Source organism: Dysidea avara, chromosome 8, assembly GCF_963678975.1.
Source record: "Dysidea avara chromosome 8, odDysAvar1.4, whole genome shotgun sequence".
In the NCBI taxonomy this organism is placed as follows: Eukaryota; Metazoa; Porifera; class Demospongiae; order Dictyoceratida; family Dysideidae; genus Dysidea; species Dysidea avara.
This window is the reverse complement of record NC_089279.1, coordinates 1492552-1515858: the sequence shown is the minus strand read 5'-3', so window position 1 is coordinate 1515858 and position 23307 is coordinate 1492552. Positions and strand designations below refer to the sequence as shown.

The 23307-nt window shown below is 40.6% G+C and overlaps 2 protein-coding genes across 2 annotated transcripts in view; both read left to right on the top strand.

Moving 5' to 3' along the window:
* Nucleotides 1-7289: 7289 nt before the first annotated feature.
* Nucleotides 7290-8395, top strand: LOC136263738 (uncharacterized). Its single transcript, XM_066058371.1, has 4 exons — nucleotides 7290-7434; nucleotides 7588-7678; nucleotides 7728-8082; nucleotides 8141-8395. The coding sequence occupies exons 1-4, from the start codon at nucleotides 7290-7292 to the stop codon at nucleotides 8393-8395; spliced, it is 846 nt and encodes a 281-aa protein (XP_065914443.1).
* Nucleotides 8396-10879: 2484 nt separating this feature from the next.
* The window catches only part of LOC136265006 (myosin-IIIb-like), a 120443-nt gene continuing 108015 nt past the window's right edge, over nucleotides 10880-23307 (top strand). The window contains exon 1 of the mRNA XM_066059767.1: nucleotides 10880-11032. Coding sequence (XP_065915839.1) covers nucleotides 10925-11032 — 108 coding nt within the window. The 5' untranslated portion in view covers nucleotides 10880-10924. The remainder of the gene's footprint in view (nucleotides 11033-23307) is intronic.

The following is a 23307-nucleotide window of genomic DNA, read 5'->3' as shown; positions in this document are numbered from 1 at the left end:
GTGATAGTTTTGCATGCATCACGTGTAAAAGTAGTAGTATGGTGTGGGAGCTACTGTGAGTTATTTACGTGTATGGTAGGTTTCGCAATATTAGCCCTAACCCAATGGATTTGTATTGGGTTACGTAATAAAATCTTTATTTGTCGTCGTTTACTTGCGACCTTGTTAAATTTTAAAATATAGCCGTATTTAGACATATTTCACTACCTTGTATTATACGTATCATCACGTTATACCAGTCATCTTACCCGTGTTTGTACCGGCCGTCTAGGCCTGACATTATCTAATTCTGGTTGGCCCTACGCGTATTTTCTCCATTCAAACCTGTAATCCCTACAATACCTTTTAAAGACGCGATGTGGACACAAGCCCTAATGTCTGACAAACAAGTTGTGAAAGCGTGCAGACCCGTAAGTTTCCTAGGGAAGGCATTTTAAGCAGAAATCTTTTATATATTACTGCTCCAGAAGCCAAGCCGCACATCTAAGGACAAGGATCACACTCTCCTATTGGAGCAGCGGCTGAAACAGTGGAAGGATGGGAATCTACTTGAACTGGTTACTGAGGGAGGAGCTATACAGGGTCGTCTCAAGAGCCATTTACCAAAACTAAGTGAGGCACAACTTGTACGTAACTTTTCTAAGCTAATGTTTGAGGGTAAAACCAAGGCTGCTTTACGATTAGTCTCAGGTTACCAACGTGGTGGAGTTCTAAACTTGGATGAGATAGCTGATTCTGCTTCTCCCGGCCATTGTGTTCGCGATGTTCTGCGGGCTAAACATCCTCCAGCTCAGCCTTTGGATCCTAAGTGTCTTCTACAGCATTGGGCTGACCCACCATCCGTACACCCTGTTATATTCTCTTCTCTTAACGCTGCTGTTATCAGGTCTGCTGCTTTGCGAACATCTGGTGCGGCTGGACCCTCTGGGATCGACGCTCGTGGTTGGCGTCGACTTTGTACCTCATTCCACTCTGCTTCAGGTGAATTGTGTGTTGCAATGTCCTCATTTGCTCGTCGTTTATGTACTGTTTTCTTCTCCCCAGATTTGCTCTCGCCTTTTTTGGTGTGTCGCCTCATTGCTTTGAATAAAAATCCTGGGGTGCGGCCTATTGGTGTGTGCGAGGTTATGAAACGTATTGTTGCTAAGGCTGTGCTGGTCATCCTGCGGGATGACATTCAGGAGGCAGCTGGTTCACACCAACTTTGTGCGGGGCAACTTTCTGGGGCGGAGGCTGCGGTTCATGCTGTCCGAAAGGTTTTTGAGGAAGGAAGCACTGAGGCTGTGTTGCTGGTGGACGCCTCCAATGCCTTTAACTCGCTGAACCGTTTGGTGGCTCTACACAACATCAGACAACTGTGCCCGCCACTTTCCACTATTCTGATCAATATTTATAGGTCTCCAGCCTCTTTGCTTGTTTCTGGGGAGGTTATTTTATCAGAGGAGGGTACTACACAGGGAGACCCACTAGCTATGCCTATGTATGCCCTTGCTACAGTGCCTTTAATCAATCAACTTCATGGGACAGTGGACCAGGTCTGGTATGCTGATGATGCTTGTGCTTGTGGCAGTATACACACTGTTAAAACTGAAGTGCTATGATAGCACCTAAAAATGCTATGGTAGCACCTAGAAGTGCTAAATTTTGACTGCTCCAGTCAAAAAATAGTACCTCAAGGTGCTACCATAGCACTTCATTTTTAACAGTGCAGGACTTGCTCATCTGGTGGAACCAGCTCTGTATTAAGGGACCTGCTTTTGGCTATTTTGTGAATGCTCCTAAAACTTGGTTAGTTTCTAAGGAAAGGTTCCATTCAATTGCTACTACTCTGTTCTCAGATACTGATGTTCAAATTACTTCTGCGGGCCGTCCCTACCTTGGGGCTGCCATTGGTTCAAACGCTTATGTCCAGGAATTTGTGAGGGACAAGGTTGTTGGTTGGTCAGCAGAGATTACACGGCTTGCCAAGTTCGCACAAGTTCAGCCGCATGCTGCTTATTCCGCTCTCACTCATGGCTTGTCAAGCCATTGGCTCTACCTTTGTCGCACTACTCCAAACATATCAGAGGCTTTACAACCCCTTGAGGACAACATCCGGCTGGTACTTATCCCTACTTTGATGGGTTGCTCTCCACCAAATGACACAATCCGTAAATTATTTGCCCTTCCACCTCGATATGGTGGTTTGGGTATCATAAACCCAACTCTTATTGCAGCTGAGGAGTATTCAGCCTCGTGTCACATTACTGAGCCTCTTTCACAATTCATTCTGGACCGGGGTATCAATTCGGCTATTGTTAAAACAGAACAGCTATCTCGCAAGTCCGCAATCCGCAATTCCAAATCTTCCAACTATTCGGATAGATCTTCCAGTTTGCGTACCCACTTAGATCCCTCCTCTCAACGCGCTTTAGATCTAGCCTCAGCCAAAGGGGCCTCCAACTGGCTTACCACCCGGCCCCTACAGGAACATGGCTTTGCACTGCATAAGTCCGCGTTTCACGATGCCGTGGCACTACGTTATAGGTGGTCTCCTCAGCGGACTCCTGCTCACTGTGCATGTGGGACTTCCTTTTCAGTGGAGCATGCTTTATCCTGTCCCAAGGGTGGCTTACCTTCTATCCGACACAATGAGATCAGAGATCTAACTGCTACCCTGTTGACTGAAGTATGCTCTCAGGTAGCTGTTGAACCAGAGCTCCAGCCGGTTTCACAGCAGGACTACCCTGCTTCTGCCAATATCCAAGATGGTGCCCGTCTTGACATCGCCATGAATGGTTTTTGGGGTGGAAGAAGTGAAAGATGTTTTGTGGATGTGCGGGTGTTCAACCCTCTGGCTGCTTCTAATGAGTCCTCATCACTGGCCTCCTGTTATCGGAGGCACGAGAACATTAAGAAACGTGCGTATGCTCAGAGAATTCGTGAGGAGGAGCATGCCTCTTTTACCCCCCTGGTAATGTCTGCCTCTGGTGGTCTGGCTCATGAGGCTTCTGTTTTTTTTATCAACGCTTGGCTCATCAACTTTCAAACAAGTGGGGCGATGATTACTCTGTTGTCATGGGGTGGTTAAGGTGCTGTCTATCTTTTTCTCTCTTGCGGTCCTCCATACAATGCATCCACGGAGCTCGCTCATCCATCGGTCACTATGTTAAGACTCCCCCAATTGTGGAGCTGATTCGGGCAGAGTCTCAGTTTGCCGTGGACTAAGAAAGTCCCGGTTTGTCCAGCACAGGCCATTTATGTGCTGGGGGTGGTAGGCAAGGGCAGTCCATCAAGCCCTGGTTAAAAAAAAAAAATTAGTGCCACGCCCCATGCGAGCGTTTATAATTGGCAGATGTCTTATAAACAAGGTGTGATACGTAACCCAATACAAATCCATTGAGAGATGTTGCGTAATCCAGGGATAATATTGCGAAACCGACCCTACACGTAAATAACTCACAGTAGTGGCCGCGTCTTTTAATTGGGCGTGCGCTTCGTAGTTTCTTGGCCGCGCGCCTCACTACCGTGAGTCTTGACTACTGATTTTTCTAGTTAGTTATTCTTGAAAATGCATTGGGTACCTGTGTATACTTAGTATTATTACACAATACACACAGTTTTATTTGTGAATCACTTGCTTTATTCATGTAATATTCTGAGTGGTCAGTTTACAAAGAAGTGGTCACTCTTGAGAGGTTTTACCTAGCTTATATGCTTTTCTCCATAAAATAGTTATGTGGTGAAAATTTCATGTCATTATTAGATTCCTATCTTGATTTATGACACTTTGAATATTGTGTTTGGTGCCATGCGACATAATAAAAAGCATTGAAAATACTGTACACAAAAATCATCACACTGTCAACTTCTTTTGCTTATATCTTTTGATAGGAACCACCAATTGGGGTGGGGTTTGCACTAAAATGACCCTGAAATAGCACAATATTTGTCATACCAATGAATACATGGAATGTTAATTATTTAATTTAGTTAGAAACAAGTCTCTACTTATAGTGCCGCTGACTGTAAATTTAAAACTGCCGAGTGCCACAAGTGTGGAAAGAAAGGGAATAATTATAGCTCGCGTATGTAGGAAGGAGCCCCGCCCAACACGTAAGGTGACTCAGCGGGCTACTCATGTTGTGACTGAGGATTCTGGAAACTACGCCATGTACAACCTTACTGGCACTTCCGTTAAATCACTGAAGGTAACCGTGAGTGTATACAACTCTGAGCTAGAGATGCCGAGAGGTGGACACTGCATGGAGGCATCTGTGTCAATCATCAGCGAGGAAACCTACAACCGTCTTTGGCCAGAACAGAAACCTACCCTGCAAGAGTCTACCGTTACCCTACGCACTTATAGTGGAGAGCAGTTGACTATTAAAGGGACAACAATGTTGATGTACAGTACAAGGCTCATCTACAGCTTGTAATCTGAACGAGGACCAAGCTTGCTGGGGAGGGATTGGCTTGCGAAAATCCGCCTGGACTGGACTGAATTGATGTTATTCTCTCTCCTTGTAGGATATCCTGGAGGCAGTATTCAGTTCAGAGCTAGGAACCTTGAAGGATACCACAGCTACAATTCAACCGGACTCCTCAGCCCAACCCAGTTTTGCAAGGCCAGAACAGTTCCTTATGCTCTGAAAGGGAAAATCAAGAAAGAACTCAACCGTTTAGTAAAACAGGGGGTCATTGAATCTATAACCTCAGACTGGGCAGCTCGAGGGGTCACCAACTGCTTCGAAATCTCGTACACCTCCAGTAAAATCCTGCCTGAAATACGAAATCTTATGTTGTTATCGTGATTCTGATTCTATACTCGTTCTGGTACCGTAGCTTACACTCAACTGCTCCTACACAAAAGTAAGAATGAAATCCGATGTTCCGCTCCGCTTCGGATTTGTATAATCAAGTTGTGGAAGCTGCACAAAACCAGGAGCTGTGGGAAAAAAAGCCGCACAAACCAGGAGAGAATGAAATCCGATGTTCCGCTCCGTTTCGGATTTATATTACTTTTGCAAGAGGCAACACCAGATCTGGGATTAACCAAAAACTGAATCATCCAAGGACATCATCAGTAACACAACATCATTTTTACTTTAACAGGATAGCCAGACTATACAATTACTTACCAGTCATTGATCTTTCACTATCTACCAGCACAATTAAATATCGTTTAACTAACTACTTATGGTCGCATTTTACTAATAACTTCAACCCTGAGAGAGCTTGTACATTTCACCTTTTGTGCCCTTGCCACCGCTGCTCTAGAGCGCCAATTTCTACCAATTTTAACAAACTCTAGCTATCTATTGTAATTATAAGTAACTAACAGTTGTAATTATTAGTTATTGCACTGTATTGTATGTATGCTTCTTTGGCAGTGGGTATCTGTTACCCACTGACCTTTAATGCAGTGCATTAAAAAGTATTAAAATAAAAATAAATAAATAAAAATATTATTAAGCGAGTTGTGGAAGCCAAACAAAACCAGGAGCTGTGAGAAAGAAGCCAAACAAAACCTGGGGAATTCATGCAAACTGCTCCTGCACAAAAGTAAGAATGGATTTACTTAGCAAACTGCAAACTTAGCAACATAAACTTAGCAAAACTTCATAAACTTAGCAACACACCAACTACAAAAGCAACTTAAGTATACACTGAGATGCTCCTGGTTTTGTGGGGTTTCACACCAGATAGAGCTTTGACAGTTGCTCCTGGTTTAGAGGGGTTTCGCACGGGATTTCCCCTGAATGATTGGCCTTTTCCTGGTTTATAGGGCTTCAGCTGCGAGTTGCTCCTGGTTTTGTAAGGTTTCATTTAATAGTTATGCCAAGGCTTTATTCCTGGTTTTATATAGCTTCACAATTCCTCTCAATTTCGTGAGGCTTTGCTCTTACATGCCTGCTGAACTTCTGTTTCTTTCTCGCACTACTTTTTGGTGATTTCAGAACTTATCACTCTACACCAACCTGTAATTTAAAATCAGATTTTGCAGCTCTCATTCGATTTTGCGAAATCTTTTGAAACCCGTGAAATCTTGAGAAATTTGTTCAAGATTTTGAAATCCGTACCCCTTTTTCGTGAGTTGGTGACCCCTCGGGGCAGCTCCAATAGTACCAAGGATGGTACTGTAAAGATTTGTGGACACAGTAAATCAGGCAGCCAAAGCTGATAGCTACCCCCTACCTAAAATTGATGATATCTTTGCATCACTGGCTGGAGGGAAGACATTTTTTTAAAGTTGATGCATATCAGCAACTTCAATTGGATGAGTACTCAAGAAAGACTGTGGAAATCAACACACACAAGGGTCTCTTTCAATGTAATCACCTACCCTTTTAATATCTGCAGCTCCATCAATTTTTCAACCGACTATGGAGACTCATTGAAGCCTGAGAAATGTTCTTTCATGTTACAAGAAGTTGAGTACTTAAGACACACAATCTCAGCTAAAGCTCTACAACCAACTACCCAAAAAGTGTGCCATTGTTGATGCCCTACAACGAAGGAATGTGTCACAGCTGAAATGATTATTGGAGATGCTAAACTATTATGGGAAATTTTTGCCAAATCTTTCAACTCATTTGGCATCATTGTACACCTTACTCCAATGAAGACATCATGAACATGGGGTAAACAGCAAGCTGACGCTTTCAGAAGGCTAAGTCAATGTTAACATCACCATGTTTGTTGACTCATTATGACCCTAGCAAACCACTCATCTTGGCATGTGATGCCAGCCCTTATGGACTTGGTGCTGTGTTATCACACCAATTTGGGAAAGATGAACACCCTATTGCTTTTGCTTCTTGTTCACTAGCACCAGCTGAGACTAGCTATTGTGTTTTGGAGTGAAGCATTTTCATCAATATTTGTTTGGTCCATCTTTCACCATCAAGTCTGACCACAAGCCACTCCAGTATTTGTTAGGGGAAAAGAAGGGATACCTCCCATGGCTTCAGCACGAGTACAACATTGGGCACTAACCCTCAGTGCTTACAACTACAAGGTTTGGTATGTGCCAGGCTGAGACAATGCTGATGTACTTAGTAGACTTCCTCTACCTGCAGACATACCAATGCCCGAGGATTTAGTGTTTCTACTTGAGAGTTTGGAGATTTTGCCAGTTAATGTCAAGCATATAAAAGCTTGGACAGACCGTGATCCTATAACCATCTACTGTTTGAAGATTCGTTAAGTATGGCTGGCCAAAATCAGTGAAACCTGAATTCCACCCATATCACTGAAGGAAGCTAGAACTGAGCGTTCAGGATGGTTGTGTATTGTGGGGAAGTTACATGGTTGCACCCAAACCAGGAAGAGAACTGCTACTCTCACTGCTACATGAGGGTAATCCTGGAATCTCAAAGATGAAAGGATTGGCATGCAGTTATGTTTGGTGGCTGAACATTGATGCTGATATTGAAACTCAAGTGAAACGATGTAACCAATGCTAACTAAACTAATCTTCTCCACCCATTGTGCCAATACACCCCTGGGAATGGCTGGAACGTCCATGGAAGCATATACACATTGATTATGCTGGGCCATTTTTGGGTAAGATGTTGTTTTTTTTGTAATTGATGCTCATTCCAGGTAGATGGAAGTTGAAGCAGTACACTCAGCAACCACTCAGATCACCATCAAACATTTGTGTTCTATGTTTGCACAATTCGGACTACCTGAGGTTATGATGACAGACAATAGTACCTGTTTCACAAGTAGTGAGTTTGCAGACAGAATCTGATTCATCATGTGAAAGTTGCTCCATATCGCCATGGGCTAGCAGGGAGAGCAGCCCAGACTTTCAAGCTGGGAATGAAGAAGCAAACTAATGGTATAGTTCAAACCAAATTGTCACGTTCCTTGTTCCACTACAGATTAACTCCTAATTCCACAACTGGAGTTGCTCCTGCAAAACTAATGTTGAGGTGTCAACCACGCTCACATTTAGACTCTATTCTGCCCAGTGTGAAAAGAAATGTTGAGCAACAGCAGCAGAAGAAGAGTCAGCATGATGCACACTCCAAGGCCCATGTGTCTTCAAGAAAGATGACTTGGTTTTGGTACAAAATTTGGGCCATACATCAGGTCCCAATGGTGGTTACCAGGAGTAATTACTGAGTGTTGTGGTAATGATTCTTATCAGATCCAGATAGATAACAACCATGTGGTTCAACGACATACTGATCATATCATCACCCGCAAAGCTGACCGTATTGTGCCAAACATGATTGATGATGATGACAACTCTCTACCATTGCCAGGTGCATCATCAGATGTTACTACTCCTCCCACTCTACGTCAATCACAAAGGAGTCGCCAACCACCAGGTCATTTCAAACTTAGGGGGAAGAGATGTGGCTCATACACAATAAACATGTTTATAGTTTGTATTTGTTAACATTGTTATTAACACTTTAGTTTTTGGTTTGTGTATGTTGGTGCAGCTTACTTGTTTTTGTAAACATACATGCATTCACACTTTTGTAAACAAGTAGATATTTATGGTTTCATGTTGTAGCATAAATATGGTGTATGTGCTCTTTGTATTCAGATGTTGTAATAATTGTGTTAGCTATAATAAGAAGAATATACTCTCTGAGAAACTGAGTATTTGAACGCTTGCACTTTGGATTCAACAGTGGCAACAAACATGACAGTTTGAAGAAGCTAGGATGAACTACTCACCTGTGACTGCCGGACTGGTTGTAAGTGGGATTCAACAGCAATCTCATGACAGACCTCAGTCAGTAAAGTAGCTGTCAAATCACGAATCTCATTGTGACGAATTGACAGAAAACCATGCACCCTTGGGACATGTAAAAGTATTTTTAATGCTCAACAGTGACTTTAGTTCCAAAGGCACAATGTTGAGGGAGCCTGGCTGGATCCCATCTATATCTGAGAGTAACAGCATCAAGGAAAGCAGTTTTGTGTAGGAAGAAATTGTGCTCCTGCAATGGAAGGACAGTTAGCCAATTTGCAGCTCCTGTTTCAGAGGCCAACTCAATTGATGTCTTCAAACCAGTAGTAGCTCCTTCTAGTAAAGTGGCTCTGTTGGAAGAAAGTACTGTTTTTCTAGTACAGGTGTAATGTTCTAGTACAGTCCTAGTTCAGTTGCCAGAAATATTTTAAGTTAGTATTAGTTCTAGTACTCATTGTTTTAAAACAATTTTAGTTAGTATTATAGTACCTGCCATTTAGTAAGTATTAGTTATAGTACAGTGCTGATGCTAAGAATATATACTTTGTCATACTTATTCATTGAAAAACTGATCACTAACTAGGTGTAATAGAATTATCATCCTGCTATATACCACTTTGAGAAGTAGAACCTATATAATCAAAGATTTAAAAAACATCCTACCTAAACAATATACTTCTTGATTGTATGTAAGAAGATCTCTCTTTCTAAGTTTTTGTCTGTCGCACAGTTTTGTTTCCCACTTGTCACCTCTCCACCAGAAGAAATTATTCTTTCCACCAGGGCAGTGGTTGCTACAATGTCACAAGCCACTCGAGATAGTAATGGAAAGTTAACTTTGTTCTTAATCATGCATCTTATATGTTAATATGTACTTCAAATTTAGGCTTTAATATTCCAGATAGTCAGTTCACCAAACAGCTGCAGGCTCCTGCTAAATCTCAAACAACAGTTGCAATAGTAGTTGCAGCACTAAACGTTTTAGTTTAGTTCCAGTATTTTAAATAGATTATGATGAAATTATAGTTTAGTTCTAGTTCCTAGAACTAAAAAGAAAAGGTGGCACTAAAATTACTTTTAGTTCTAGTTCTATTACACTAAAAAAACACTAGAAAAAATCATGGAAAGTTTCAAGTGGTAAATTTCAGCTTTTATGGACCACTTTTGGCTACTTCCCTAATGCCACTATGAGACTCACTTGTTGTCAAAGAACAGCACATGAAACATGTTCAATAGCTGTTTGCTAGTACGTACTTGTGTTAATGTAACCACTAATGGAAGGCCTAATCTTGGAGCAGCTATTGGATCTACTACTTACATTTGGATTTGGATATTGGATTTTATTACTGTGTAAGGCTGCATGATACAACAAAGGGGGGTGCAACTGCACAACCCCAAATAATAAGCACAATACATTATAAATCAAAGTTATATGATTGTCTGTAATGTTCGGTCCAGGCCGTCCAGCCGCTAGTCATACATTATCATACAAAACTACACAGTATGTTTCCAGTAAAATCACTATATACTTGGGTTCAAGAATTACAACTGTTATCATCAATTGCTGTGACCCAGCCCATACAGCTTACTCTGCCTTTACACATTTGGAGTCATCAGCAAATGGTTATTTATTGCTCATACTATACTTAATTTTTCAACCACTTGAGAAATGCAAGTTTGGCCAACACAGAGTTGGCCATAACAGAGGGGACCAGCAGCACGTTTAAGCCAGCATGTGAGTCCTGCTCATGTAAAAAAGAAAATAACTATTAGAGATAATAATTATCAAATAAAATCTAAGTTATTTACAGAGTAATATCAGGTCCAATTATACAGCTTTGGCAAAGATCAAAGCCGGTAAGCTGTTGATCTAAGGTCAAATTCTTTTAGATTTGGGTTTGATTACTGTGTAAGGCAGCCGTATATATGGCTGATACAACACAGGGGGTGCAACTGCACAACCCCAAATAATAAGCGCAACACATTGTAAATCCGAAAACTTATATGATTGTCTAAATGTTCGGTCCAGCCGCTAGTCATAAAAAAATTTAACTTAAGGTTTAATTTTGTTACCGATCGCTTACCATACGCCCGACCGCAAGCAGTCTCAGCGCCAACAACATCGCGAGGCTGTATTAGTGCGGTAGCGAGTGTCTCGCCAACGACGCGTCACAAGGCGCGGCTATATACTCTCCAAATAGACACACCCATACAAGAAAAGCAGCAATGGCCGCTCAACCTGGAAAAACAGAAGATTTAGCGTCCCTGACTAACTTAAACGAGGCCATTCTACTGAATAAGCTAAAGGCCAGATACGATGAAGATGATATTTACGTAAGCAGTTCAGCAACTTGAAGCACCGCAGCGCGTGTGCATGTATATTGTTTACAATTCACTTTGTAGTGCAGTGTTCCAGTTATGACGGTATAGCTAGCTACAACAATAGAACCATAAAAAGTAATATACATATTGTACTAAAGGTTATCTAGTGTGGAAAATGCAAAATACAGCGTGAGGGGGCCATGTGTCAATTAGGAGGCTAATATAGCTAGCACGAAGCAAAGTCGAATGCTGTGTTAGTCTTCCCCCTGAGCACTGCCAGTATTTTTGTATACACAAGCACAGACGGTGTTGTTAATTAACTAGTAGCTATTTTCGGTCGTCGTGGAAGTAACTACACTAGGGTCCCCAAACAATCGACTTTTACCAAATAATTTACTTACTACTGCAGGATACTTAGCTTGTTGTACTGATATTTGAACCACTACAAATCAGAATCTGCGAGTCTTTTAGATTGAGAAATCGGCACATCGTATTTTCGCGTATTGCGTGATTTGCAGTAAAAACATGGAATTGTAAGTGCAGCTTCCTTCAAAGGACTGAGTCGTACTTTCTTATTAACTGTATGTTATCTTATGTTGTTGCATGTGCTGTGCAAACATACATAGTAATGGGTAAATGTCTAGCTGGGTGGCTTACAATGGCTCGTTTTTGTGTCTGAGAAATCATGAAAAATGTGTTTGAGTTGTTCTGGCTCCTACCACGAGAGAAGCCAGATCTTCCTCACAGCATGGTCATGCAACTGTATGTTCCCTCAGTCTATAATGCAAGTTTGAAAAGAATCCTAAACTGTATGCTATCTGGCTGGTGACGATGAAATATTACGGTGATTTTGCGAAAAATAATGCAGCCCACTGCTTGTGCAATTGAAACTACTTTTAATTACTAATTATGGGTTAATTGCAACACTAACCACTTACACTTTAAATATATCAAACCGGATGGCACGAAGCTGCAGCCGCTTTGGTGGCAGAGATCGCCGACGTCCCAAATTGGCGATAAAATATGTGACCGGATCTGCGAAAACAGGACATAATCGCACAAGCCTAAATTTACAGTATAAAGCACTGAATACATTGGGTGAAATACTTGCATATTGTTGAAAAAAATTCGTTAATTTTTTTGAACGCCTCTTTCTTAGTGAAGGAAGGGACAAAAAAATCTGGATATGATCTTATTCGCCTGCTCAAGAGGAGGTCGAAAATCTTTATTTCGTTGCAGTAAACCGAAGGATACGTAAGTTATGAATGTTTGTTTACGTTACGCCAAAGCGATCGTAAGCGAACGATTTTTCTTCACGAATTTCGCCTTTGTATGCAGTGAAGAAGGCTGAGTAAAGGAAACACTTACGTAGTAAATGATTTCCCTGTACATGGCGAACACGATGGTGAAAATGTTAGCCCCGTACCTTAATCCGTTAGTAAGTTACAACTGTTTTTGTAAGCCCCTGTAATTACAAATATGCTATACACAATTCTATAAAATAGCTTAACTACCAAACTAAGCCCCTGTAATTTGTTTTCCCTATAGCTACTTGCTGTAAAAATCGATTTTTCTGTTGTTGCTACTTTGTAGGGCTGTAACTCCCAAAGTTAGTGGCATGTGAAGCTGAAATGTTGCCAGTGGGTACACTTGGCTAAGTACATTATAAATATTTAATAAACAGGAATTAGAAAAATATGCGATTATGTCCTGTTTTCGCAGATCCGGTCACATATTTCAATATCACCAGCCAGATATAGCATACATCCTTGGATTCCTTCCATTTTTGCAGTATAGACTAAGTAAACATCCAACTGTATTACCATGTGATGAGGAAGATCTACCTTCTCTCGTCGTAGATTATTATTATTATTAAATATACACACAGCAATGCTGGAATTACAACTAGATGTAAAAAATAAGCTATATCCCACACTTTAGCCAAAAGGTTAGGATTTTAATGTTCTGTCACAAACCGATGTAAAATATGACAGGAACTCAGTAAGACACTCTTCTGCATCTTCGGGATGAGTTTAGCATGATAAATCTGTAATGTTTGTAGTTGATCTTTTAAACCTTCAGGAACAGAGCCAAGGGAACCAATGATAACAGGAGCCACAGATGCTCTTACAGACCACATTTTCTGAATTTCAATCTTCAGGTCACTATAGCGTTGCCGTTTTTCAAAAATCTTTTGGGAAATTCTACTATCTCCTGGTATAGCAACATCAATAAAAAACAGCAGTTCATTGTGAAATCAAGGCATATTATGTCAGGCCGGTTGTGTGTCAGATGTTTATCTGTCTGAACTGTAAAGTCCCACAAGAGTTTCATTGAATTATTGTGAAGAACGGGCAATGGACAGTGCTCCCACCACTTGTCATTGATTTCAAAGCCACCTTTTTTTGCCAACTCCCAATGAACCAACTTAGCAACAGCATCATGCCGTTTCTTGTAGAAAGACTGGGCAATGACACTGCAACTTGTGAGCAAATGATCGACAGTTTCTTGCTGTGAACCACAAAGACGGACAATTAACAGACCCAGGCTGCTGAAAAATTCTAAATTAGTAGGAACCGCTTGATCTTGACAAGCAAATATAAATCCTTCAGTTTCCTTTTTAAGATTGCTGGCAGAAAGCCAGTTCCATTGAAAATTCATATCAACAGAGTCCAATGTTTCACGAAGGAATTGTCCATGTAATGGTTTGTCTTTCTACATTTCAAGGTTGTTCCTGAACACAACGGTGCTTGTAATCATCTGGGGTTTCATTAAGCTCAAACTCACTGCTAATGTAAACTTTTTGAAGCCAGGGTTCAGGGTTAGATACCAAATATTTAATCAGATTTAACTTCTCCCGGTACATCACTTCTTCCACAGCTAAAAGCCCACAGCCTCCTAATTTTCTTGGGACATACAGTCTATGGACATCATCAGTTTTACTGAAGCACTTGTACATTGTTAACAATTTCCTGGTAGACACATCCAAACTTCTCACTTCAGCCTGTGTCCACTTTACTATTCCTGCAGTATAACGCACTAATGGGATCGCCCAAGTGTTGATGGCAATGATGATGTTCTTCCCATTTAGGGCAGATTTCAGGGTTTTCCTCACTCTCTTTTTGTAGTTAGTGATGACTACTGACTTGATTTTGGAGTCCTTAATCACATTATTTTCAAACACTCGTAGGTACTTATAAGACTCAAAAACATCTAAAGCTTTTATGGTAACATCATCTGGCAGAGCAATATTGCTGCTTTCAGTAAGTTTGCCCCTTACAACAGAAGCTGTGGCACACTTGTTTAATCCAAAAGACATGCAAATGGAACTGCTGAATATATGGACAATATTCAGCAGGGATTCCAAATCAGTCTTTGTCCTTGCAAATAGTTTAAGGTCATCAAGGTATAACAAATTATTCAGCTTTAGCCCATCTTTTTCTAAAATAAACCTTTTGCCAGTGTTGTTTAATACATCAAATAATGGCATTAAGGCCAGAACAAATAACAGCGGGGACAAGCTATCTCCTTGGTAAATGCCTCTCATAATAGTAACCTCTCCATAGTACTGATCTGCACAATATAAGCTCACTTTCCAATATTTCATTACATTTTGAATGAGTTTACAAATCTTAAGGTGCACCTTGTACAGGTCCACGCAACTTATTATCCAGCTGTGGGGAACTGAGCCAAAAGCTTTTTTATAGTCTATCCAGGCCATGAAAAGATTTTTGGATCTGTGTCTGGCATTGTCCATAATCAACCTGTCCACCAACAAATTATCCTTTGTACCCCTAGACTTCTTGCGACATCCTTTTTGTTCAAAAGGCAACAGATTATGTGTATCCAGATGTGAGTATATCAATTCACTGATCATAAAAGAGAAAAGTTTCCAGTACGTTGGTAGACAAGTTATGGGTCTATAATTCGAAGGTTGTGGGCCAATCCGCTGGTTCTTCATTACTAGTGTGGTCCTTCCCTGTAGAAGCCATGGAGCAATGGTGTTCTCCTTACTGCACAATAAGTCATTAAATAGCAATGTAAATGATCATGCAGGGATGTTAGGTGTTTAATCCAGTATCCATGTAAACAGTCTAACCCTGTAGATTTCCAATTCTTAATTCTGGAGACTGCATAAGCAAACAACTCAGGAGTTATAATCAGTTCTTCCATTGTTGGAATGTCAGAAATCTTTAAAATATCTTCAAGATTTGGTAATGCAGTGGGATCATGCTCACAAGGTGAGCCCCAAAGCTGTTTCCAGAACTCTAGTGTAGCATCCACCGGAGGACAGTTTACAGTCTGAGTTTCAATATTAAGCAAATTAAAAAACTGATGCCTCCTAGAGTTAAACATGCGGTTATGATGGTTGAAACACTGCCGACTCTCATAACGTTTTAGCCTACATGAGTAGGCCTGCATTTTCTGATGGATAACTTCACATGTGGTGTTTAGATCTGTAGAGGTGTCTAAATGATACTGGTTGTGTAACCTTAATACAGTTCGATGGTTGTGTAACCGGTTGTGCTTCAGCTCATTTAATCGACTTAAATCTGCTCGTAGCTGCTTGAGCTTCAACAAAAGCCGGTGTTTCCATGGATGGGGGGGCACAGAGCCAGACTGATGTACCTCATATCCACACATTTCTGTTACTAATACAGCAGTACAATACATAAGGTGATGAAGTTGATCGATACTATTAGTTGGAATGAAAGGTAGCACTTGATTAATCTCAGATAATATTGCACGAAGTTTGTTTCTTAACACAGACTGTAATGTTGGTAATTGTAACTTGTTGGTATCCTTCAATTCCTGGCACAGTGAACTGAGTTTGTCTTTAATGGGCATAAGTTCTGAAGGCAATATGGACACAGAATCATTCACTGAAGAGCCATCCGTCATCGCCATGTCATCAGTTGGTTGAGAACAATTGAAGTCAACATCAAAAGGTGCGTGTTGATTAGTACAGTCAGCATTTCCCTTTGTCGGGGGTACGAGATGACTTGAAGGTACAGCAATTCTCTTAAATTCAGCCAATTCCAGATCTGAGAAAACATTTCTACGTAGAACAGAGTTAACCTGGCCAGCCAGTTGTTGCTCTGTACATTGTCTATCTTCTCCCAAATGGCGGTCGTTCCACAACTGCAATAAGCGTACTCTAAAACCTCTCTGAAGGATTTGCGGCGTAGTAACAGAGTAAAAGTTCTTTATTCTCTTCCCGTGTCCAGCGGTGTCTCGGACGAGTCCCAGCCATGAATGACAAAATGGTTCAATTCTAAATAACGCCCGTACTCAGAAAAGAACCAAAATAGACAGCTATCTCGGTAAAGTCTCGAAAAACTTACAAAACTCTTCGCACTTGCTGATGAATAGCATCAACGGCCACTAAATTATAGCAGCTTTAACGGAGCGTGAAATTTCACTCCAACTCGAGATTAAGCGCCTATTATTATTGTTATTATTATTATTATTATTAATGGACAAAAATTGCTTGGCAGTACAAGACTGTCAAGCTAGGCCGCAGGCCTTTGAGAGTGCCCATATCTTGTTGTTCTCCATAAATCATCAAGATTATTCTTAAACAATGCCACGGTTGGTGCAGAAATAACATCTGCTGGAAGAGAATTCCACAAATTAACTACTCTGTTGGTGAAAAAATTATGCCTCACTAGCAGCCGAGATCGAAATTTAAAGAGTTTACGGTGGTGACCTTTGGTGGTATCCGTATATTACTCAAAGTGAAAAATGAGGTAGGGTTGATGTCATAGTAACCATTCAATATCATGTAGGTCTCAATTAGATCTCCCCTTTGACGTCTACAATACAGTGAATATAAACCAAGTCTCTTTAGACGAGTTTCGTATGGTAAATCAAATAAACTAGGTAATAACTTGGTGGCACGTCTCTGTACTTTCTCTAGATCAATATCTTTTGCCAGTAAGGGCTCCAGACCTGGATGCAATACTCCAAGTGAGGTCTGACATACATTTTGTACAAAAAAGTCAACAAGTCAACAGAAAAAAGTTTGAAGGACCTTCTTAGCAAACCAAGAACTTGCATAGCTTTTGCTGCAGCCTTACGACACTGTAGAGATGGTTTCAAGTCTTCAGTGCACAAAATACCAAGATCTTTTTCTTCTTGCACTTCTGTGATTTCAAAGGGTAAGTTGGTGGAACTGTCCAGCATAGAGTAGGTGAACGGAGTAGATGGTATTGCGTTCAAAAAAATTTTTTTACTATGTTGTTTTAAAGAAAGCAACCTTGTGCAAGCAATACAGCCAGACATTTGTCAATAACTATGCACGTTTGCAGAGCATAGCAAACCTAGATAACACCTAGCAAATAAAAAAGCTCAAACCTTATATTTGACAGTAGCTAGAAACTGACCTAGGCCTTACTTGGTCAGTTTCTAGCCCCGGTTTCTAGCTACTGTCAAAGAAATAGTTATAATCTTTTTTATTTGCTTGGTGTTATCTAGGCTTGCTATGCTCTGCAAACGTGCATAGTTATTGACAAATGTCTGGCTGTATTGTTTGCACAAGGTTGCTTTCTTCAAAACAGCATCGTAAAATAAATTGTTTTGAACGCACTATCATCTACGACGAGAGAAGCCTCACCACACGGTGACACGATTGGATGCCTACTTAGTCTATACAGGAATCCTAGGATGTATATGCTATCTGGCTGGTGATATTGAAATATTTTATCGCCAATTTCGGACGTCGGCGATCTCTGCCACCAAAGCAGCTGCAGCTTCGTGCCATCCGGTTTGATATAATTTAAAGTGTAAGTGCATGGTTATTGTTGCAATTAAATTAGTAAATTGCACAAGCAGTGGGCTGCATTATTTTTCGCAAAATCACCGTAATATTTCGTCGTCACCAGCCAGATAGCATACAGTTTGGGATTCTTTTCAAACTTGCATTATAGACTGAGGGAACATCCAGTTGCATGACCATGCTGTGAGGAAGATCTGGCTTCTCTCGTGGTAGGAGCCAGAGCAACTCAAACACATTTTCATGATTTTGCAGACACAAAAAAGAGCCATTGTAAGCCATCCGGCTAGACGTTTACCCATTACTATGCATGTTTGCACAGCACAACAATTTAAGATAACATACAGCTAATAAGAAAGTTCGACTCAGTCCTTTGCAAAAAGCTGCACTTACAATTCCATGTTTTTATTGCAAATTACGCAATACGCGAAAATACGATGTGCCGATTTCTCAATCTAAAGACTCGCGGCTTCTGATTTGTAGTGGTTCAATATGAGTATAACGAGCTAAGTATCCTGCAGTAGTAAAGAAACTGTTTGGTGAAAGTCGATTTTTTCATTGGGGACCCTAACTACACTCAGACTTAAAGCACTGCCTATGTTTGTGTGTCACAGCACTCGGGGCGGTTTGACATGCACCCCCTCGTGCTGGGTAGCTACTTTTCGAGAGGTGTGTCAAGAGGAATACTGCAGGACGAGGTCTTTGCAGAGTGCTATTTCTCCCGAGACATACTGTATTTTAAAAAGTATAGGCGTAGGGTGCTTTGAGTGTCTTGCTCGGAGCGAATACCCGAACCGCTTCAGTTTAGCTATTTATTTCAGTGGGGCGAACCAGATTTATTTGGGGCGTGCTTGATTTACTTTGAGCGAGGCCTATGCGCACTGGTGTTAGGCGCAATCTGTGAATTTGCGACGCGACACACAGTTGTTGTATTGGTTGCCGACCTACTGTCGTTCCAATTGTTTTTTTTTTAATTTTTATATAGTTTTTATTTTATTTTTTATAATTTTTATTCCGGCCTTAATGGCACTCCCATCCTCCCCGATCTCTAGCTAGAAGTTAAACCTAATTTAATTTATAAATGACAAAAAGCAGAAGAAAGAAAAAGCAGCTAAACCTACAGAGCCTACACAGGCCTACAAAAACACCGCATGGACCGCCAGCATACACACAGCAAAACCCCCGGACAGGGGCCTTAACAAGAAAGCCCTGCAGACTACAGACCAAACTGCAGAGAGTGGGAGCATGAAACAGAGTTCAACTCCCACAATTGTTGGATCACGAGATTTCCTCGTGGCAATTTAGCTATACGAGTTGTGAGTTCACTATGAGTTTAGAGATACCGGCGTCGAAAGAGGGCCACAGCGAGCTATTTCGAAGGTTCTCAGTGTAGAGGAAAATATCTTGATCCCAATCACACCTCCAAAAGCAAAGCAGCAACGGAAGAGAAGATGCAGAAGATAACAGACGTTTTGAATGTAGTGGAACTGAAGAAGTAATATTTCTAGTTAGAACCCTTTCATTACTAAAGCAAGGAAGTTTGTTTTGTTAAACTACCCAAAGCTGAAGTTGGAAGATGTTCTATGTTTGCCTGCCAAACAAAAGGTAAGAAACTAAACCGGCTATGTTTGTGCCTGCCCTTTACAAACTTTTGTAATTTACAGAATGAGAATGTCAAAACTGTCTTTGGCTACCATTGTTTAGTTGCAAGAGTTGAGAAATCTTAAGACATAGTAAAGCGTGTACATTCAATTGAAAATGGACATGAAAATACTTGCAGAGGTATGGAAGTATAGTCAATTATGTATGCTATCATATTCTCAAGCATCACAGCCACTAGTCATAAGACACTGGACATTGTGGAGATGGGTGGTTAATTATATAGCAATATTCTATACTGAACAAGTAGTCCGGTTCCCAAGTTTGTAATAATGCCAAGCTGTTGTGAAGGACAAGTCAGGCTGGATTTTAGCTGATATTTTTGCAAGAGACCAAACCTTTGTGATCCCCATAGGCATAGCAACCACCTATCAATTTATGGAGCCTATACCTATCAATTTTCTAATATATTAGTTTACAAAAAGATTGAGACACTCTAATAGAATAGTTATTTGTTCTAATAGAGGAGTCAGTAAGTGATCTCACAGGAAATCTGTAGGGGCATACCTCCAGACCCCCTAGTAAGGTCATATGTGTGTTTTGCACACAGTACTCAGCTTTACAACTACCTGGAACAGACCCCCTGCTGTGGGCTTGATTTCTTCACTGTAAAACATTGTTCGGTACCTTAATTTGGCATACCACAGTACTTGTAATGCAAACATCATGGACCTATACTTGAGTTTTCCTTTGTGTATCTTTGCTGACAGTGGTAGGTATTGATTTATCGTAGCTAGCACCACATAATGGCTTCCCTACATGTGTAACAGAAGTTATCTACATTTTCCGTTACTGTAGTGACTAGTGTGAGAAATAATCAATATCATTAATAACAAATACACCAAACATGATATGCTAGTGCACTAATTAGAACAGTATCCTACAACCGGAATGATTGCAGAGGAGCTTCCCGTGCAATGATGTGTAACTGGCTGAACATAGCTGAAAGCAAAGTGTAATGGCCTAATTATTGTTGAGGACACATTCAGATGAATGCATGAATACTGGCACCTGTATCAATTAACTATTTTACTTTACTCTGTTTGTGCAGATTAGCTACCCACTGAGTGAAACTCAACTAGTCTACATAATGTATTGAAATACATTAGACTATGCCACAAAAATTATAATTGTGCACCTACTAATTGAGTTCGATAAACATCATCACATTCTGTGTACTCATTTGTACCATTAAGTAAACATATATGCATTTGTTCATGTTGCAGTAAAATGTATCTATTTCGTTCTAGTTTAAATAACCTTCTTGGTGAATAGTTGGATTTCTTGGTGAATCAGTGAATTTCTTTTCATAGTCTGTTGTATATACCGATGAGTTATGATGTGTCACATGCATTAACAGATAATGTTTGTTTATTTAGAAACATTGGATGACTATTGTCATTCTTGTGGAATGATTAGTTTGGATGATGATACGACTGACATGGTGAAGTCTAGTTATGCGAACAAATTGTGCATTAATGTTTGTGGATTCCATAGGTCAGGTGCAACAGTTGCCCATCTCAAAACGCGCAGCGCAATTTATTAACTGCGCAAATTCACAGATTGCGCCTAACACTTGTTCTGGCAAATCGCCCACGTAAATTTTGTGCCATCGACCGTACGCAAACAATTATGACCAATTACACTGGAAACTAAACAAAAATATACGATAAGACACAGAAAGCTCTTTTCTTGCGAGTCGTTTGAGAATACACGTGCACGTACTAGAATGGACAGAGAGCAATAGCAAGTCACCAAATACATGTGAACAAGAAAAGACTAAGAAGTAAAATAGAGAGTTGTATCAAAGTACGTTAGGTATTGCCAAGTCCAAAAGTGCCTTAGTTAAGTTGCTATGAAAAAGTTTTTAAAAAATCATCTAGCTACTGACTAGCCAACTAACTGCCTGCTGGATGATAATGACTAAGGCTGTACAGACTTGATTTCTTCACTGTTCGACGTCGCTTCAGCCCTACTGGCATACCGCAGTACGTATACAATGCATATTGTCCATCACTACGCAATCTCAAAATAATTATTCCTTACACAATACACGATTGCAGTACGGAATTTCCAATAGACATGAAATCCACAGTACTTAATGGACTTACCTGTGCCCTCCATTTATCTTTGCTGGCAGTGACAGGTGTTAGTCTCGCATAGCCAGACCGCTTTTTTTCTTTTGTGTGGGCGTCAGGGAAAAAAAACGTCTGGTACACCTGCATTAAGAATTCTGTATAACGTTGCACTGCAGTTAGGGTGAATGTTGATTGATGCTGATTGGTGAAGCCCTAAACTTCTTAGACCTTCTGTAGCTTTTCAAACACACCTTCTGTAGCTTTCCAAACACACCTTCTGTAGCTTTCCAAACACACCTTCTGTAGCTAAAGTCTTTGAGCAGGCTGTAGGACCAGGTGTCCTACAGACCTTCAGCACTTGTGCTGTAAAGCATTAATAAATAAACTAGTGTCCATTTAGTTCTACTTGGGGTACTTAGAGATAACGAGTTACTCTCTAGAATTCCTATGGATATAATTACATGAAAATAACAAGGATAAAACATCCTGACCACCTGGTAGACTCCTGTAAGCATTCGAGCGTAAATCGGATGGCTGAAGGTTCAAGGCTACGTAGGTCCAGTCATGGATTTTTTTCTCCTTTCACCAACTTTCAAACACACCTTCTGTAGCTAAAGTCTTTGAGCAGGCTGTAGGAGCAGGTGTCCTACAGACCTTCAGCAATTGTGTTGTAAAGCATTAATAAATAAATATACCTGTTAAAAGCGTCACGCATGCCCTTCAGCTGCAATGCAAGCAGCGATCAGGCTGCACTTTTTAACAGATCAAGAAGTTTAGGGCTTCACCAATCAGCAGCAATCAACATTCACTCTGACTGCAGTGAAACTTACACAGATTTCTTAATGCAAGTGTACTACACCCTTTTTTTCTGACACCCACACAAAAGAAAAAAAAGCGGTCTGGCTACGTGAGACTAGACAGGTATCGATTCGTGGTAGCGCCGCGTGAGGCTTCCCTACATTTGATGGAAATAGTCCGAGTTTTCCATTGTGACTGGCAGAAGTCCTTCTCCTAGTGTTCTTCATTTGGAATACTGTGTAACTGAACGGGCTGAACATACTGTGAATTTCTTGCTTGTTGAAAAATCCTGTACTACGCAACAACAAAGTTTTACATGGAAATTATTCTTTATGCAATACGTGATCGCAGAATGGAATTTCTTAACGGACATGAAATCCTCAGTAACTGAAAACGAAGTGTAATGGCCACTTTGCTATTTCAGTAATTGATAGTTGGGGCACATGTTCAGACGAAACAATAAGTCTGGCGCCATTCTTTTCGCTCTAATGCAGTATGGTTGGGTTCACGAGTCATAATAGCAAAAAGAGTATAAGGAAAAATTAAGAATTTTAAGTTTGATTAGGAGATCTCGCACAGCAAGTATAAATGCAATGTACAAATCATTCAACAAACCTAGCTATATAGCTAGTTAATTATATTATTCATTAATAAGCAGATTGTTGAACATGCACTGTAATGGATGAAGCACGGAAGATAAAGGAAGAAGACAAAGGGAAAATGCCAGAAGAAGATGCACTCATTATATTGCATTTATAAGCACTCAGCTCTCACAACACCATTTAGCTTAAATCCTTTCTTCATGCTTGCACGTACAAGTTATAGTTTGTGATGTGACATGTATAGGTAAGACATGCAGTGCTAGGATTCTTCGGTGTATATTAACAACCCAGAAGGAATGATGTAGTAATTGCCAAGGCGGAGCTGAGGTGATTACTGTGGGGTGCATGTTAGTTTACAAATCCATAAAATACCAC